Source organism: Prionailurus bengalensis, chromosome X (assembly GCF_016509475.1).
Source record: "Prionailurus bengalensis isolate Pbe53 chromosome X, Fcat_Pben_1.1_paternal_pri, whole genome shotgun sequence".
Lineage (NCBI taxonomy): Eukaryota > Metazoa > Chordata > Mammalia > Carnivora > Felidae > Prionailurus > Prionailurus bengalensis.
Genome location: NC_057361.1, coordinates 98659643 through 98679140, shown reverse-complemented (window position 1 = coordinate 98679140; position 19498 = coordinate 98659643). Strand labels below are relative to the sequence as shown.

The window sequence follows — 19498 nt, the reverse complement described above, 5'->3', positions numbered from 1 at the left end:
GGTTAAGTGCCCACTCTTGATTCGGCTCAGGTCGTGATTTCACGGTTGGTGGGTTCCAGCCCCGCGTCAGGATCTACACTATTTGGCATTCTCTCTCCCGATCTCTCTTTGCTTGGGATCCTCTTTTTCTCTTCTCTCTGACCTGCCTGCTCATGCTCTCTCGCTCTCTGTCTCGCTCAAAGATAAATAATATTTTGAGCGCGCGAGAGAGCTCGAGTGAGGAAGGGGCAGAGAGAGAGAAAGAGACACAGAATCCGAAGCAGGCTTCAGGCTCTGAACTGTCAGCACAGAGCCCCGCGCGGGGCTCGAACTCACAAACCACAAGATCATGACTTGAGTCCAAGTCAGATGCTTACCCCACTGAGCCAACCAGACGCCCCTAGATAAACATATTTTTTAAGTATGTCATTTAAAGACTTAAAGAGGGCAATGGATCAAAGTCACCTCACCCAACGGTCCTGCCAGCGGGACGTTGAGTTTTACGCAGGACTATTTCCCCCCTACCAAGACTGTAATCAGTTCTAGGATAACAGAGAACACCCCTGTCCCTTTTTCCTTTGTATTTCCATTATACTGAGCACACAGTAGGTGCTGTGTAAATTCCCGCTGAGAGACACTTCTTGATTACTTGAATAGCGCGGGTTGGCGGCAGACACTGAGGGAAGAAGCTCCACAGGTAGAGTGACACATTTCACTCCAGAGTGATTTAGCCATTTGCTACTGTGCAGCTTTTCCCCCCTCTTCTTTCGGCCCCTTTTGGAATGCACTATGTTGCGCGTTTTAAATTGGTACATGGTATACGGAGTTGCTTGCAACTGCGGTCAGCCCCGTGTCAACATGGTGTCTCCATTTGTCCGCAATTGGAATGGCGTACGGACGATACAAGTGGCTGGCTTGAGACGCGGCGCTGTGGATGATTTTCTTTGCAAGCGTGACCTTTCCCCTACGTTTTCACAATAAAATACAAAGCTAATGACGCACGGGGCAGAGGTTTTCAAGCTAGCCTCTGAAGAAAAGGCGCCTGGGCGAGCTGACTTTTTTTTTTTTTTTTAAAGTGTGAAATCCAAACCGAAGTCCCTCCCCAAAGGGCACGGTCACACTGTCGCACCCGCTCGGAAACCCAGGCCAAAGCGTCGGCCGAGCCGTCGTGCCAGCAATCGTCAGCGGGCGCCTTCCAGGGATTTCACGGACTCAAGTTCCCGAACGTCGGAGAACCTTCCAAAATTCCCTTCCCGAAGTCCCCGCCCCCCGCTCGTCTCCGTAGTGCGTCAAAGGCCCGTAGTCGTCATAGGAGTAAAAAAAAAATGTACGTCGCGCGAGATTCGGCGACGGGATTTCGAAGTTAGGGAACAGCCGCGGCGCACGCGTACTGGCCTCACAACCTCGGGGCGGCACGCGGGTAGGTAGGCTAGAACCTAGAGGAGGGGAGGCAGAGCGTGCTGGTGTCTCCCCCGGTCGCCGCGCAGTGTGTGGGTCTGCGGGTCGCTGGAGGTGCGGAGCACCGGGCCTGGCCTGGTCTCCCCGGTGCGCGTGTGACTGCGGCGGGCGCCGTCCTGCGCCTCCGAGAGTTGGAGGAGTGCCGCGGGCGTGCGCCCCGGCGTCGGAACGTGAGCGCGTGCTCGCCGTTTCCTTTTTAACGGTCGCCCCCCACGCACACACTCCAGTCCCCTGAGAGTTGGTCTTCGCGCCTCGGCGCACCCCCTCCTCACCCGGCCCCTCCCACCGACCCCCACCCCGTTCCCGCTCGCTCCTGGTGGGTAGCCGGCTTCATCCCCGGGGTCCCTGCTTGGGGGCGGAGAAGATGGCTGGCGGACGTCTGCTGTTGGGGGGCGACTTCCTGTCGCCGCCGCCGCTGCCCCCCCTCCCGCCGCCGCCGCTGCCGCCCCTCCCGCCGCCCCCGCCCGAGCCAGTGCTGGAGCAGTGGCGCTATAGCCACGAAAGTGACTGGCAGTGGGCTCTGCGGCGCAGCTTCATCTGTCGGCACCTGCACAGCTATCCCGGGGCTGCCCTGGACCAGCTCCTCGCGCTCTCCGCCGCCTGGACCAACCACGTTTTCTTGGGCTGCAGGTGAGGAAGGTGTGAGGGTCGGGTTACGGACCGGGGCAGGGGGCTCGGTGATGGGGATCGGGATAGAGACGGGGGCAGGATACGGATGAGGACTTAGAGGCTGGATGGAGATTGGGAGGTGCTGGAGGACTCCAGAGGGTTCGGTATTGGTCTGGGGGGTTGGCCGCGCGAGGTGGTAGAGGGTGCGGGAATCGCGGGAGCAGCTCCTCCAGGACCAGGGATGGAAATAAAGCAGCACCTGGAAGATGACTGATGAGAGGTGGTCATTGTGGTGGTGGTTTGGGAGGGCGTGGGAAATGACGAATAGCAGAATCTCGGACCTGCGTAGGACCTTCCAAGGATGCGGTAGCCGCAGAGATACTCGACAGTCGGGGCTTCGAGGGTCTGCTGGGCGAGGGGGAGGGGAGGGATCCCTGCTAGTCTCCTCCTGACCACTCCCTCTTTCCAGCCCCATTAAATAAAACAACACCAGCCCCCCCGGCGGGGTTTTACTGTGTTCTGCTGGGGAGGCGGTTTGTATGAGGTCTCTTAGCTGCAGGGTCCGCCTTGCTTGTAGATTTGCGCATAATGTGCCTGGACGCAAACAAAGAGATGGATATATCTATTCTAAAAATGGATTGCTCTCCTTTCACCTTGCATGTGATCAGAAGGATTAACATTTGGCCTGTGGGTGAGGTTTTAGGGGTGTGGGTGGGTGTGTGTGCGTGTGTGTCTGTGTCCGTGTCCCTTTCCTAGAACCTGGTGCATGTTCTGAACAGGCCTCTTTGAAAGCTCTTTGCATTCAATGGAGACTGCAGTATGGTTCCAACGCATTAAAACAAAACAAAACAAAACAAGACTACTTGGACCTGTGTCCTTCGGAACCCCCCAAACTAATCATTCCTTTGGTAGACTTGAGAGGCTTTTTTTTTTTTTTTTTTTTGACACTTAGGGCTTACGGTGAATTTTTTATTAGGATGAGAAATTCTGGAAAATGATCAGATCAAATTCAGCCAATTCAGTTCTAGGAATGACCATAACAGATACAGAAAAATAGGATTGTCCACATCTACCCTTAATTGTTGAATGTAGTATCCAGTATATACTTTGTTTTGCTCACTATTTTTTTCGATCACTATTTTTTTTCCTATCTTCTCTAGGTTAGTATAATTTCTGCCTCCAGAGACAATGATTTCACTGGAGGAACTGGTTACAACTGGGGAAGCCTCAGTTATTAATTTAGATAAATCTAATTGACCTTCACTTAACAATATTATTGTTTGCAGTTGAAAATGTACTTTTATCCTGTAATTATAGATCTCCTTGATATCATAGAAAGTCCCAGGAAATCTGAATCCTGAAGAAAAAATGTACATGGGGGAGAACAGCTATCCTTTGTGTTAATAATAAATCTTACCTTCTCTCTAGAATGTGAGCTCCTTTGGGGAAGAGGTCTTTACTTTCTTGTTCACACCTTTATCCTCAGTGCCCAGAAGAGTGTCTTCTGCGTAATAGCCACTCAGTATATGTGTGGAGTGAACAGATGAATATAGCTTTATACTGTACAAAATGTATTCATTATTTATGTCTCTCATTTACTACAACAGCCTTGGGAATTAGGTGGTGTCTCATTTTTACAGCTAAATCAATGGAGGCCAAGAAGTTAAGAGACTTTTCCAAGGTCCCGCAGTTGGGGCCAGTACCCAGGTCTTCTGATGCTCTTTCCACTGAGACACAGCTGCCATATTTGGGAAGGATGGACCAGGAGTGAGAGCAAGTAACTGACACAAGTCACATCATTATTATATCTCAGGATTTCGTTCCAAGAACAACAGCCCTTTATGTAACTAGGGCATTAAACAACACAAAACAGGCCAATGGTAGTTGGTGTTAAAAGCTCAAGCATTCAGGACATTTTGTGTGTGTGACACCATTCTTCATCATGTCACATTTTAGTTAAGTCAGTTCCATCCATACAAGAATTGCCATAACATTATCAAATAGCTTAACTCAAGAATAATGTTTGCATTATATCTGATCACATAGATACAGGAGAAAGGGCAAAGGCAAGAAAGAATCTTGGAAGCTAGGGACCAAGTGCCGTTTTCCACTTGAGTCAGGCTTTATGTTAGCTGTCATCTTCAGGTGGGTAAAATCTATATTCCAGTACTTGTTAAGGTTGATGTTGGCAGAGCTCATTTTCTGGTCTCTTCCATGAGAGAAGACTGTTTTGTCGAAGGAACTGCAGAATACATGGTGAAACAGCCCGTTCTAAATTTAAATTGTTAATTTGTTGTTGTTCAAAGTTCATCCTTTGACTTTTAGAACAGGTTGCAAATAATAGCACTTTTATTCCCCCACTGGAGGACTTTCTGTGTTCTGTTTTAGTTGGGGCTGAAATAACTCCTCCTAGGTCAAGGATAGCTTTGAAAACTTCTTGATCATAAGACCCAGCCAGGAGGAGCTCCCACATGATCAGGGAGGCAAACCATGTTTCATTCCTTTTGGTGATAGTAGTGATTTTCCCCACAACAAGCTTGAGTATCTTGTAACAGTGGTTCTCAAACTTAAGCCTCAGAATCACCTGTCAGGCTTGTTAAAACACAGATTGCTGGGCCCCACCCCCAGAGTTTCTGATTCAGGAGGTATGGGGCAGGACCCCCAAATTAGCATTTCTAACAACAGCTTTATGGTACCAGTCCACACTATGAGAACCACTGCTTTATAGGATAAGCAATGTTTTCCAGTCAGCTTTTTCATCATTTTCCGGGCAGCCAGGAAGCTCAAATAGCTGAAATTATTTCTCTTCACTCTTATTTGTCTGTTTCATAAAAGTAAACAACCTCTCAAGATTTGTTTCTGCAAGCAATTTCTAAGATATGTCCTGTGGCTAAAGAAAAGTTAGCACAGTCTTCTAATCAGCTGCACGTACAGCACTTATATAATTGTTTGTATGAATGCCTAGGGAACCGTGCAGTGTTTTACTTAAAAACTGTAGATAATGCAACAACCATATTTAATAAAGCAGAATGTTTGGTTAAGTGGAGCATTCTCTTTTCCAATCGTTCTTCATCGATAGGATCAGAAGAAGAATCCTGGCCTATTGATCTTTGATGAGATGTTAATAGGAAAAAAATATATCTTAAGATGAAACCAGGTGTGCCACCTTGATTATTTGTCTCTTCCTTGTTGATAAGAGACTGGTTTCTGGAAGGTAGGTGGCCAGTTGCATTCACGTTGTGAAAATAACTTTGCACGTCGATAGCATGCATCAGCCACCAGCTAAAGAAGTGGGAGTGGGAGCTTTCAAAAGATTGATCAATAATCTGGTTGTGTGTTATTCACTTACGATGTTAGGAGTCTTATTAATAGTTTTGAATAAATAATTTTATACTTGGGAATTCTGGTCTTTGCTTAGTTTTGAAACCTCAGCTTTTTTTTTTTTTTTTTTTTGAACCTAGTAGAGCAATTTAATATTTTTTTTTCAATTTTGGAAGCATTGAGGCACCTGGATGGCCCAGTCAGTTAAGTGCCAGACTCTTGATTTCGGCTCAGGTCATGATCTCATGGTTCGTGAGTTCAAGCCCTGTGTTGGGTGCTGTGCTGACAGTGTGGAGCCTGCTTGGGATTCTCTGTCTCCCTCCCTCTCTGCCCCTCCCCCACTCTCAAAAATAAACCTTAAAATATAAATAAATAAAATTTTGGAAGCATTGCTGAATGTTTGTTAAATTTCAAGTGCCACTGTAGATCTTAAGTATGCACGTATCTTTTTTTCACAAATGTAAAATTCATGGGGCACCTGCCTAGGTGGCTCAGTTGGGTAAGTGTCCAACTGTTGATTTTGGCTCAGGTCATGATCTCATGGTTTGTGAGTTCAAGCCCCATATCAGGCTTTGTGCTGACAGCATGGAGCCTGCTTGGGATTCTCTGTCTCCCTCTCTCTCTGCCCCGCCCCTGCTTGCTTGTATGCTCGCTCTCTCTCTCTCTCTCTCTCTCAAAATAATAAAAAGAGCGTAAGATTCATAAGGTGAAATGTTTTTGTCTGTTATAAATCCTCTTTATGTATGCCAGGCATGAGGGGACTTGAATAATGTCCTGATTTCCAAAAGCTTCGTACATAATAAGCTGTCTTTGAAGACTCTAAAAACCTGCTGAGGTTGTTTGGTTTTGTTTTTTAAGCATTTATGATCAAGTGGGTAAATTAATAGACATAAATATATAATACGCATGCATCTTAAAATCACTTGATTAGATTTGCCTTAATGACCTTTATTTACATCACGGTCTCTCCGTAAGAGAATATTGTATAGCCATTAAACTCATGTGGTAAGGGGCGCCTGGGTGGCTCAGTCGGTTAAGCGGCCGACTTCAGCTCAGGTCATGATCTCGTGGTCCATGGGTTCGAGCCCCGCGTCGGGCTCTGTGCTGATGGCTCGGAGCCTGGAGCCTGTTTCAGATTCTGTGTCTCCCTCTTTCTCTGACCCTCCCCCATTCATGCTCTGTCTCTCTCTGTCTCAAAAATAAATAAATGTTAAAAAAAAATTTTAAAAAAACGTGGTAATGACGTAGAAAAAAACTTATTGTAAGAACGATGCCGTCACCCTACCAGATTGCATATAGATGATCTGATAGGAATTTTTTGGGCGGTGGTATGGAAAGCATAAAAAAGGAATAAAAAGTAAACTCCAAAATGTTAATGAAGTTATCAGTGGTTGAATTTGCAGGTGCTTTGCTTGGTAGGTTCTCTAAAATTTCTGGAGTAAAGGTGTTACTTAAATCTACAGAGGTGCCTGGGTGGCTCAGTTGGTTAAACATCCAACTTCAGCTCAGGTCATAATCTCACAGTTGGTGAGTTTGAGCGCCTGCATTGGGCTTTCTGCTATCAGCGCAGAGCCTGCTTCAGATCCTCTGTCCACCCCCCACCCCTCTTCTGCTTTCTCTCTCTCTCTCTTAAAAATAAGTAAAGTATAAATATATGTATATATGTATATATATATATATATATACATATATATATATATATATATATATATATATATATAAACCTACAGAAAAAATATAATGGAAAACAGTAATGAAAGCTTTACTGGCTTGGCTTATTTACAATTTGTGGAACCAGGGGCACCTGAATGGCTTCGTCGGTTGAGCGTCCGACTTCGGCTCAGGTCATGATCTCTCGGTCCGTGAGTTCGAGCCCCATGTCAGGCTCTGCTGACAGCTCAGAGCCTGGAGCCTGCTCCGGATTCTGTGTCTCCGTCTTGTTCTGCCCCTCCCCCACTCACACACTGTCTCTCCCCTTCGAAAGTTAAATAAACATTAAAAAAAAATTTCAGTTTGTGGAACCAGGGGTGCCTAGGTGGTTCAGTTGATTGAGAGTCCAACTCTTGATATCGGCTTAGGTCATGATCCCGGGGTCATGGGATCAAGCCTTGCATCCGTCTCCATGCTGAGCATGGAGCCTGCTTAAGATACTCACTCTCTCTGGGGCACCTGGGTGGCTCAATCAGTTAAGCATCTGACTTCAGCTCAGATCATGATCTCATGATTCATGGGTTCGAGCCGTGTGTCAGGCTCTGCTGACAGCTTGCAGCCTGGAGCCTGCTTTTGGATTCTGTGTCTCCCTCTCCCTCTCTCAAAAAAAAAAAAAAAAACAAAAAAAACAAAGATATCCTCTTTCTCCTTTCCTGTCTCCCTCTGTGCCTGGGTGGCTCAGTCGGTTAAGCATCCAACTTCAGCTCAGGTCATGATCTCATGGTTCCTGAATTTGAGCCCCACATTGGGCTCTCTGCCCCTCCCCTGCTTGCACGCATGCTCTCTCTTTCTCTCAAAAATAAATAAACATCAAAAAAAATTTTTTTAAAGGTTCTTGGGGTGCCTGGGTGGCTCAGTTCAGCATCTGATTTCGGTTCAGGTCATGATCTCACGGTTTGTGAGTTTGAGCCCCACATCAGGCTCTGCGCTGACAGCCTGCTTGGGATTCTCTCTCCTCTGTCTCTCCCCCACTCATGCTTGCTAGGTCTCTCCCTCACGCACTCATGCTCGCTCTCTCTCTCTCTCTCTCTCTCGCTCTCAAATAAAAATAATTGGGGCTCCTGGGTGGCTCAGTTGGTTAAGCATCAGACTTTTGATTTCAGCTTAGGTCTTGATCTCACAGTTTGTGGGATTGAGCCCTCCGTCAGGCTGTGCACTGACAGGGCAGAGCCTGCTTGGAATTCTCTCTCTCCCTTTCCCTCTACCCCTCCCCTACTCGTTCTTGTTCTCTCTCTCAAATAAGATAAACTTAAAAAAAATAAGAAGAAGTATTTTATGGGAATGCAATCCTAAGGGTCTTGTTAAAGACTCTAGGTTAATATTTGCATTGTTCTCTGAAATGTTGAGAGTTAGGGACTATACAGTCTTTCCCATTATTATTTGAGCTGGTTGGGTTTCCTCAGTGTTATGACTAATACTAAGCTGTCTGTGTTCACAACCTGTGCAGAGGTTTATTTTTATAGCCCATGGGTGATGTTGAATTTTGTGGCAGATGTAATGAACAGGGAACAGCAAGTAGGTATAATTATTACTACTGTTGGAAGAAACCCGAGACAAAAGTGAACGGAATGAGCACCGGATGCATGCCATTTACAGCTGTACAGCATATTTGGAATCAGGCCGGAATTGAAGGTCTGGAGGGTATGCCTGGAACTCAAGGTGAGTGGCTTGACTATAGTACCAATTCAGGTAGCAAAAGTGGCATTACAGGTTTAAGATTTATAGACTTTCATTTTCACAGTCATTTGTGTTCATCCCATACCTTGGAAATCGAACTCCCAAATATGGATGGAAGTGATATATAGAAAGTACAGCGTTTGAGGCTCTACTTTCTGCTGTTTAGGTAAGAATAAGTGAACACAAGGTTGCTCTTGGCATTTCCATACCGGTAGCAGCAGCAGTAGCGATTACCGGTGGAGAGTGCAGGTTACGACTGAGCCAGCTTGTGGTAATCTGTGAAGGCCGCCGCGTCTCGATGCTCCGCTTTGCGAGGAAAGCCGTCCGATGGGTGTGGAACCGGTTGTGCCAAAAGTGGGAAACGTTACCCTCCTTCAAGTTCAGAACCTATTCATGTAAAGGGGTGATAGTTACTCGCATTCAGAACTTTCTTCCCAAATGGCACCCAGAGTCTCTCTTTTGGTCATTGGCCAGGAAAGGCTCTCAAGGTAGGAAGGGTGAGTAGGTCCCCATGATAACAAAAACTTCACTTGAGCCCGTGTGTTTGTTTCTCTGCAGTTATATGATAGTCTGTCAAGCAGCCAATCTGCTTTATAAGGAGCCCTTTTAAAAATCGTTTTGGGGTGCCTGGGTGGCTCAGTCGGTTAAGCGTCCGTCTTCAGCTCGGGTCATGATCTCATGGTTCCTGAGTTCAAGCCCCGCATCGGGCTCTGTGCTGACAGCTCAGAGCCTGGAGCCTGCTTCGGATTCTGTGTCTCCCTCTCTCTCTCTGCCCCTCCCTGACTCCTCGTGCTGTCTCTCTCTCTCTCTCTCTCTCTCTCTCTCTCTCAAAAATACACATTAAAAAAATTAAAGTAACACACAAAAGTAAAAGACCTTAATGGACCTCCACGTGCCCCATCACCTGACTTCGGAAGTATCAACAGTCTGTCATGCTGTCCTCGTTTCATCTATTATGCCCCTTGTTCCTTGTGGGAGATAGTCTGGAGTATATTAAAATCTTGGGGTACCTGGCTGGCTCAGTCGAGCATCAGACTCTCAATTCTCTCTCTCCCTCTCTGCCCCCACCTTGCACTCTCTCTTCTCTCTCTCTCTCTAAATAAATAAACTTTCCAAATACTTCAGTATGTATCTGTACCAGATAATTTTTTTAACTTATGTTTTTTAAGTTTATATGTTTGAGTGAGTGATGGAGAGAGAGCAGGGAAGGGGCAGAGAGAGAGGGGGAGAGAGAATCCCAAGCAGGCTCCACACTGTCAGCACAGAGCCCGATGCAGGGCTTGAACGCATGAACTGTGAGATCATGATCTGAACCGAAATTGAGTGAGATACTTAACCAACTGAGCCACCCAGGCACCCCAAGAATTTTTATAAAATTTTTTTTTTCAACGTTTTTTATTTATTTTTGGGACAGAGAGAGACAGAGCATGAACGGGGGAGGGGCAGAGAGAGCGGGAGACACAGAATCAGAAACAGCCTCCAGGCTCTGAGCCATCAGCCCAGAGCCCGACACGGGGCTCGAACTCACGGACCGCGAGATCGTGACCTGGCTGAAGTCGGACGCTTAACCGACTGTGCCACCCAGGCGCCCCCCCAAGAATTTTTAAAAACAGAGTTATAACGCCATTATTTACACTCAACAAAATGAGCAATAATTTCTTAGAATCATCCAATGTCCATGTTCAGTCTTCTCCATTTGTCTCAAAATGTATTTCTTTTAGGATTTTATTTTTTAAGTAATCTCTACACCCGACGTGAGGCTCGAACTCACAACCCGGTGATCAAGAGTTGCATGCTGTACCGACTGAGCCAGCCAGGTGTCCCTCAAAATGTGTTTTACAGTTGGTTTGTTTGATTCATGGTCCAGACCAGGTCCATACGTTGTATTTGGTTGATCTGTCTGCTTTAACCTGGAAACCCATTCCCCTGTCCTTTTTATTTTCACGCTATTTGATGAAGAAATTGGACTGTCACATAGTGTTTCCTTCGTTCTGGATTTGGCTGTCTATGTTCTTGTGGTGATGTTTAACATATTCCTGGGAATTAGGGGCTTGATTAGGTTTGAGTTCGATTATTTAGAGGGCCAGAATACTTTATAGATAGTGCTTTGAAATTCCTGTCATCACGTAAGGGGACACATGTCTGCTTGTCTCATTTTTCGTGATACTAAGATTATAAAGTTCCCATCCACTTTTTTGAATTGAAATTTTCATTGAGATCATTGTAGCTTCACACGCGGTTGTAAGCAATAATACAGAGATGCCCTGCATTCTTTAATCAGTTCCCCCAATGATAACATTTTGCAAAATTATTGTGTAATATCATAATCAGGATAATGCCTTTGTTCACAAGCCACTGATTTTATTCAGATCCCCCCAGTTTTACTACTACTCGTGTGTGTACTCAACTTACTTAGTTGAGTACAGTTTATTACATGTGTAGGTTTGTGTAGCCACTACCATAGTCAAGATACTGAACAGTTCGGGTACCACAAGGATCCCTCTCGTGACCCTTTTATAAGCACATCCCTTTCCTTGCCCCTCGTATGCAGTATTGTGTGTATCTGTTTATTCCTTTTTATTGCTGAGTAGCGTTCTGAGGTGTGTATGTACCAGAGCTTAACCACCCACCTGTTGAAGGACTTTTGGGCTGACTGCACGTTTTGGCTGTTACAAATAAAGCTGCTGTAAACGTTCACGTACACGTGTTTGTGTGAACATAAGATTTGATTTCTCTGAGATAAACGGCCCGAAAAAAGTGCAGTTGCTAGGTCCTGTGGTAATTGTGTGTTTAATTTTGTAAGAAACTTCCAAGTTGTCTTCTAGAATGGCCCTTCCAGTTTACACTCCTACCGGCAGCATATGAATGATCCGCATTCTGTGTCCTTGTCAGCGTTTGATGTCGCTGTTTTTTACTTAGCCATTCTGAGGGTGTGTTGTGATACCCCGTTGTGGTTTTAAATTACATGTTCTCTGACGATTAATGGTGTTGACCATCTTTTTGTGTGCTTATTTGCAGTGCACCTGTCCTCTTGGTTAAATGTTGTTCACGTCTTTTTGTTCATTTGTAAATACGTATTTTTTACGGTTGCATTTTGAGAGATGTTTGTACTAGATACTCGTTTTTTGTCAAGTGTGTGGTTTGCAAATATCTCTCCCAGTCTGTAGCTTGTCTTTTCATCCTCTTCGCAGGGGCTTTAATTTTGATGAAGTCCTTCTTACCAATTTTGCCTTTTATGGGTCATACCTTTGGTGTCCAGTATGAGAACTATTTGCCTAGCCCTAGATGCTGAAGATTTCTCCTGTATTTTTCAATCAGTTTTGTAGTTTTACATTTTACACTTAAGTACATGATACATTTCAAATGAATTTTTGGATGAGAAGTAAGGTTTAGGTTAAGGGTTTGTTTTAAACATTTACTCATTTTTGGGGCGGGCGCAAGGGGGGAGGGGCGGAGAGAGGACAACAGAGGATCTGAAGCGGACTCTGTGCTGACAGGCTGACGGCCCGATGTGAGGCTCGAACTCACGAACACGTGAGGTCATGACCTAAGCCAGAGTCGGATGCTTAACCGACTGAGCCAGCCGGGAGCCTGTAGGTTGAGGTTCTGTTTGTCGCCTAGAGATGCCCACTTACTCCAGCACCATTGGTTGAAAATGCTGTCCTTCCGCTGTTGAGTTGCTTTTGCAGCTTTGTCAACAATTCGTTGAGCATGTTTCTGGGAGTTGTTTCTGGATTCTTCCCCATCAGCTTTTTACCTAATAGATTTAGCGGCCGTTGCTGAGTATTTCTTAGTTGCTCAGAGGTACGATTTATACAGGAAAATTCCAGATAAATGCTTGCTTTCTTCCTTTAATACTACCTGTTTTGGAATAATGACTTGATTCCCTTACTGATGCTCAAGTTGTCTCACTTTGCCGGTAGTAGTGTATTCAGATTGGCTTCTGAGTCCATTTGACACAACCCATGAGGTCTTTCATAGCTTTCTTGTTTCCAAGCACAGTAATCTCTCCCACGTTCATCTTGTACATTACCTGCTCCAGACTTGGAATCAGCCATTCCCCTAAGGACCCCGGTTCCTTTTTGTGGGAAATGGCAGAGACCACAGTCTGGATGTTAACAACCCAGCCACTCTTAACACTCTTAGTACTTCTATAAATATATAAAGTGGTTATTTACATATAGTATACATATATGATAGAAAAAAATGAATCATGAGTCTATATGAGTACTTGCAAATCAAAGATAAGATCTTCCCCTAAATATTTTAAAGTTTATTTATTTATTTAGAGAGTGAGAGAGAGTGCAAGTGGGTGGAGGGGAACAGAGAGAGGAGAGAGAGAGAATCCCAAGTAGGCTCTGCGCTGGTAGTGTGGGCCTGAATTTGACGAAGTGAGATCGTGACCTGAGCCGAAATCAAGAGTCAGACGTTTAACCCACTGAGCCACCCAGGCGCCCCCACTTAAACTTCTTGATTTTATGTTTTGTGTCTTGTAATGAAATAACATAATTACTCATTTGATAGGTAAATGTTTTAGAGTAGATTCTTCAGTTTTATAGCCAAGATGCTCTGTTGATAAGGTCCTCTGGGAGCAATTACAAGATTGGCTCATTTAGAAGCTTTTTTCAAAACGACATTCTTGTCTGTTTTAACTATAGATTATATTAATTTAAATAGGTACAGCCCACGCCTGATGGAAAAAATTCTGCAAATGGCTGAAGGTATTGATATTGGGGAGATGCCTTCATATGATCTGATGCTGTCCAAACCTTCCAAAGGTCAAAAACGTCACCTCTCAACATGTGATGGTGAGTATGCTTGTTTCTGGAAGGTGGGATTTGAAGAAACGACATGGCTTTTTCAGAATGATATGAGCATGCTATGTGATTTTAAATAGCATGGGTAACATCGGACTTACGTAAAAGAGTTTTAACTTTTAGTTATGTACAGTATTTTGTTGTTGTTGTTTTTCCCGAGGATGCTAAATAGAACTGAACACTAAGAATACTGAGGTCACACTATAATGCTATCCTTGAAGTCCATGCCATGGAACCTCCCTCCAAATAGAACAGCCTTATTACTCTGATCGTTAGAACATCTAAGTAACTAAATCCTCCTGGATGGGTCCAAGATGGACCAGCTTTCTACTGAACGGTGTTACAGGGAGGAAGCTCTAGTGTCTGCTGTAGCCTCGACAGAGAGTTCTTCCGTAGCTTTAAATTTGATATCCCCCATAAATCATTCGTTCCCAGCTGCTGTTTGTTCTAGAAATGAAACATAGCAAACCGCCCTTTTGTGCTGAATAGGTCGGAACTAAGATTTTGACTTGAAAACCTTTGGGGTCTTTTGATGATTATTATTCTTTGAGTTTTAGTCACAGCTCTGTAGAGAACGATCACAGAGTCACTCACCCCTGGTACCAAAGAGAGAGGCTGTGTAAACGCCACTGGCCGTCTTCTCTTTTGCATCAGAGCCATCTGTTCCATTTGCAGGTTTTCAGAAGGGCGCCTTTCAGCACAGGTGGTTTGAGAGTATACTGGAACTACCTCTTCCTCAGTGCACTTCACCTGTGCTTGAACTCATTGGCTACAAAAGTTTCCACCAGTCACGTGTGGTGGTGCCCTGCGTACTTGATGCAGTGGCATATTTTCTATCAAGTTTCTTCCCTTACACTTAGGACAGGGAACATCCGTCCTTATGCTGGAATCCTACGTTGATACTTGACTCCCTTTGCCTAGATGACCTGAAGTTTTTGTGATGGGAAGTATCTTGTACCGACAGTGCCACTTGCAAATAATACAGTTGGTGCTCTTTTCCTGTTTGCTTCTTTTGAAATATTCCCTCTTTAATGAATTGTAAATTTCACTCATTCTATAGGTCAAAATCCTCCTAAAAAGCAAGCCGGTTCCAAATTCCATGCGAGACCTCGTTTTGAGCCTGTACATTTTGTAGCTAGTAGTTCAAAAGATGAAAGACAGGAAGATCCTTATGGCCCTCAGACAAAAGAGGTAAATGAACAAACACATTTTGCCAGCATGCCGAGAGACATCTACCAAGATTATACTCAAGACTCTTTCAGTATACAAGATGGGAATTCTCAGTATTGTGATTCATCGGGATTTATTTTCACAAAAGACCAGCCTGTAACAGCCAACATGTATTTTGACAGTGGGAACCCTGCCCCAAGCAGCACATCACAGCAGGCAAACTCTCAGTCAGCTCCTGAGCCTTCACCGTCACAGACATTTCCTGAGTCAGTGGTAGCTGAGAAGCAGTATTTTATTGAAAAATTAACAGCGACTATCTGGAAGAACCTTTCTAATCCAGAGATGACTTCTGGATCTGATAAAATTAATTACACATATATGTTAACTCGGTGTATTCAGGCATGTAAGACAAATCCTGAGTATATATACGCTCCTTTAAAAGAAATCCCTCCTGCTGACATCCCCAAAAATAAAAAACTTCTAACAGATGGTTATGCTTGTGAAGTTAGATGCCAAAATATCTACTTAACCACAGGTTATGCCGGCAGCAAGAATGGGTCCAGGGATCGCGCCACTGAGCTAGCTGTAAAACTCTTGCAGAAACGTATTGAAGTTAGAGTTGTCCGACGGAAATTCAAGCACACGATCGGGGAGGACCTTGTGGTGTGTCAGATTGGCATGCCTTCCTATGAATTTCCTCCAGCTCTGAAACCACCAGAAGAGCTGGTGGTGCTGGCCAAAGATGCTTCTGGGCAGCCGATTTTTAATGCTTCCGCCAAACACTGGACCAATTTTGTCCTTACGGAAAATGCAAACGATGCCATTGGCATCCTTAACAATTCTGCCTCATACAACAAAATGTCAGTTGAATACAAATACGAGATGATGCCAAATCGCACGTGGCGTTGTCGAGTGTTCTTGCAAGATCACTGTTTAGCTGAAGGTTACGGAACCAAAAAAACAAGTAAGCACGCAGCTGCCGATGAGGCTTTGAAAATCCTTCAGAAAACACAGCCCACTTACCCATCTGTCAAAAGTTCACAGTGCCAAACAGGTTCTTCACCTAGGGGATCTGGAAAGAAGAAGGATATAAAGGATCTCGTAGTTTATGAGAATTCTTCGAACCCGGTGTGCACGCTGAACGACACCGCTCAGTTTAACCGGATGACGGTCGAGTACGTGTACGAAAGGATGACGGGCCTCCGATGGAAGTGCAAGGTGATTCTGGAGAGCGAAGTAATTGCAGAAGCAGTTGGGGTGAAGAAAACCGTCAAATACGAAGCTGCTGGAGAAGCTGTAAAGACCCTCAAAAAGACCCAGCCGACCGTCATTAACAACTTGAAGAAAGGAGCTATTGAAGACGTGATTTCAAGAAATGAAATCCAGGGCCGCTCGGCAGAGGAGGCTTACAAACAACAAATCAAGGAAGATAACATAGGAAATCAGCTGCTGAGAAAGATGGGCTGGACGGGTGGCGGGTTAGGTAAATCTGGCGAGGGCATTCGGGAGCCCATCTCCGTCAAAGAGCAGCATAAGCGAGAAGGGCTGGGTCTCGATGTAGAGAGGGTGAACAAAATCGCCAAGAGAGATATTGAACAGATCATCAGAAACTATGCCCGCTCGGAGAGCCACACGGATTTGACTTTCTCTACGGAGCTGACTAACGATGAGCGGAAGCAAATACATCAGATTGCCCAGAAGTACGGTCTTAAGAGTAAGTCGCATGGGGTAGGCCACGATAGGTACCTGGTGGTAGGTAGAAAGAGACGGAAGGAAGACCTCCTAGATCAGCTCAAACAGGAAGGCCAGGTGGGGCATTACGAGCTTGTGATGCCTCAAGCAAATTGAGATGTTGCTAATTTATTTTGGAAATGCCCGACGAGGCAGATTTGTGAATTAAAGAAATGCTACATGTCCTGACTGCAGAGTATATTCATTCTTAAGATGTTTCACCTTGTTCATTTCATATAGTGCTTTATTAGGTATTGGAACCCGAAGAACTCGGCCCACTTGTATTAGCTTCATTCAGCAGAGGATACTGTGCGGTTATTGTTTGTGTCTCTGATATCGCTGTGTCCCTCAGATTTTGCTAGTTTGTACAAAGCGAGAACACACGTCCAAATGGAATTTCACCCCGAGAGAGAAATTCTCATTTGAAAGGGCATAGCACAGCAATCTGCAACAATATGTAAAGTTGATATCGACGACAATAAAACTACCGTCTTAATTCCAGACTTACTGAAAATGTCAGATCGTTTTGTATTACTATTTTCATCTTTGTGTGAAGCCAGTTAAAGAATGTTTAACAGTAAATTGTGCTGTACGTGTAAATGTCCTTACCGACTAAATGATGTAAAACTTTCTTAAAGTAATTTTAGTGTTCCTTTATTTATAACTTCTACCATGTGGTTTCCAGAATATTGAAAGTGATTTACTGTATCTTGTGATATAGGAGTTTTAACCAATTCTAGTTTTCATGCTGAGAGAGCACTACTTGAGAGAGCAGTTGAAAAGTTTCAAAAACTTTGATTCAGTCTGAAGAAAGGAAGCTGGAGCTGTTTGTTCTTGGTGCCTTGCAGAGAGACTCACAGCAACTCTCCGTTATAGCTTTTTCACACGGTTTGGACGTACCGCACGTCCGAGGCGGCCACAACCGTGGTAGAACTTGGTAAAAAGACTGCAGATACATTGGTGCTTTGATGAAAAGGTCAGTTGGCCGGTCCCTCTCTCAAAAAGCTTACCAAGCCCCAAAAGCCAACTTTGTAACATATTTAAAACTGCTATTTTCGCTTATTTCTGGAATGTAAAAAAAAAAAAAAAATGTATAAAAAGAATTAGCATATGCTTCCTGAATAAAAAGGAGCCAAAGTTGATCAAAATGGTGGCGTGCTTATTTCCGGGCAGCAGCCTAGTGGCGACACTTTGGATCTTTGGAGGGGGGAAGTGGTGTTTGCACAAAATATTTCCGCCCCAGAGCGCATGTGGATGAACATAAAAGGACTTGGCAGATACGAACAGCTAGCCAGTCACCCGTCACGTTTTCCTATGGCCCAGCCTGCCGGCTGCAACCAGATCTCAGGCTGTTTGTTTACTTTTACGTGATTTGGGTTTTGTATCTCAGAGCAGGTATTAATATTTACAGTATTACTATTTAGAGAGGACTATTCATATCGATAGTTAAACACTCCCAACGAAATGACAGGGCAGTTAGGTTGCTCACAGTGTCTTAAAACGTTTAGCACCGTATCTGACATGCAGTCGGCCCACCATAAACAGTAATTTCCTTTCCCCTCTATTTTGCATGAAGAAGCTGTCCATGGTAGTTAAACCGATATTTTAAACATATAAAGGGATTCACTTTTACACCTGGATCTCCATCTTTTAGTCACCCACGGTGATTAACTGTGTGTGCTGTTTGCTTCTCACTGACTCCCTTTCTTCCTACAGTGGGTGGCCTTTCCTGACGTTGGTAGAAAGAGGAACGAGGTGTGCGTTCTGTTTTGGCCCTTCACGTTTGAACAATAGCAAAGGGAACAGAAGCCGGCATGTTTATGGATTTTACAGGATTTTTTCTTTTTTTTTTTTCCACCCCACAAGGCTCATGCCAAACTTGAGAAGCTGCGGTTCAGCTAGTGAGTTGGAAAAGCCAGCCTTCGTTCCCTTGAGTAGGAGTTGGCTTTGGGGATCAAGGGGTGTGAGAGAACTCCTTTCTCTCTTTACGTTGCTTTCCTCTCCCCAGCATGATTTTGGGGGCGGGGCTGGGTGGGTGGGGTGGGAAGTAGGGAAATGTTATCTATGAATCTGGTTTACTTAGATTAAGTTCAACGGAACAGAATATTAATGTGGTCACAGTTAAGGCTCCCAAATAATTGGGCCAAATTGTGTGTGTGTGTGTGTGTGTGTGTGTGTGTGTGTACATATACATATATATGCATACATACACAATTTGTGGAGGGTGGGGGACAAGTATATATTTGGTTCTGGATTTGAGGGTCCAGATTTCCTAACTTCTTAGGTTAGCTTTCCTATTGACGTGGAATTAGGGTGAAGTCACTTACCTCTGTTTGAAAATAAAATCTGTTGAGAAATGGGTTTAATGAGAATGAGCTGTTGGGCAACCTTGCTGCTCTATTTTGTGCCCATTCTGTTGGCTCCTGTATTTTCCCTTTCTTCAAAATTGCAGTCATTTTTAACTCCGTACCTTTGCCATAAAACCAGCACGCATACATGAGCTGCTTCAAGTTTTATTTGAATTACTTAAATACGTTATACTGAGGAAGTAACTCTGTCAGTTATATATAGCCTTGAGTCTCACAGATACACTTTTTAGATTTTTCTCCTCCCCTTTGATTGCAAAATGAATGGGAATTTCATGCATTCTGTTGGGATTCTATTTTTAGTGGAATACAATGCATTCACTTTGCTGTGATAACCCCTGAAGCTAGAGATGGGTCCTAAATAAATAAAGGACTCTTGATTACAACTTTGGTTCTTCCTCATACCCCCACCCCGGTATCAGCAGGTGCAGAATTGAAGACTCAAGTTCAAATCACACTGTCATTTTATAAAGGGACCTCCAAATCTGTTTTAACTTGTTGGTTATAATTATATGCAGGCAGCCTGTGGCATTTGTAAAAAAAAAAAAAAAATGTAAAGAAAAAAAGGCAAATTAGCATTAAATGTTTGAATGAATGGTTTTTGTAGTGCCTTTGACCTCGGGATATGATGCTTTTCAGAGATCAGCTTGATCAGCTTGT

General features: G+C 44.3%; 1 protein-coding gene across 1 annotated transcript; it reads left to right on the top strand.

Moving 5' to 3' along the window:
• The first annotated feature begins 1365 nt into the window (after positions 1–1365).
• On the top strand, positions 1366–17620 carry NKRF (NFKB repressing factor). The gene is made up of 3 exons (XM_043569657.1): positions 1366–2067; positions 13432–13562; positions 14632–17620. The coding sequence occupies exons 1-3, from the start codon at positions 1802–1804 to the stop codon at positions 16587–16589; spliced, it is 2355 nt and encodes a 784-aa protein (XP_043425592.1). The 5' UTR covers positions 1366–1801; the 3' UTR covers positions 16590–17620.
• The last annotated feature ends 1878 nt before the right edge of the window (positions 17621–19498 follow it).

Coding starts and splice junctions, on each gene's coding strand:
- NKRF (XM_043569657.1), top strand. CDS start 1,802: ATGGCTGGCGGACGTCTGCTGTTGGGGGGCGACTTCCTGTCGCCGCCG. Junction 2,068..13,431: donor CACGTTTTCTTGGGCTGCAG/GTGAGGAAGGTG, acceptor TAATTTAAATAG/GTACAGCCCACGCCTGATGG. Junction 13,563..14,631: donor TCACCTCTCAACATGTGATG/GTGAGTATGCTT, acceptor CTCATTCTATAG/GTCAAAATCCTCCTAAAAAG.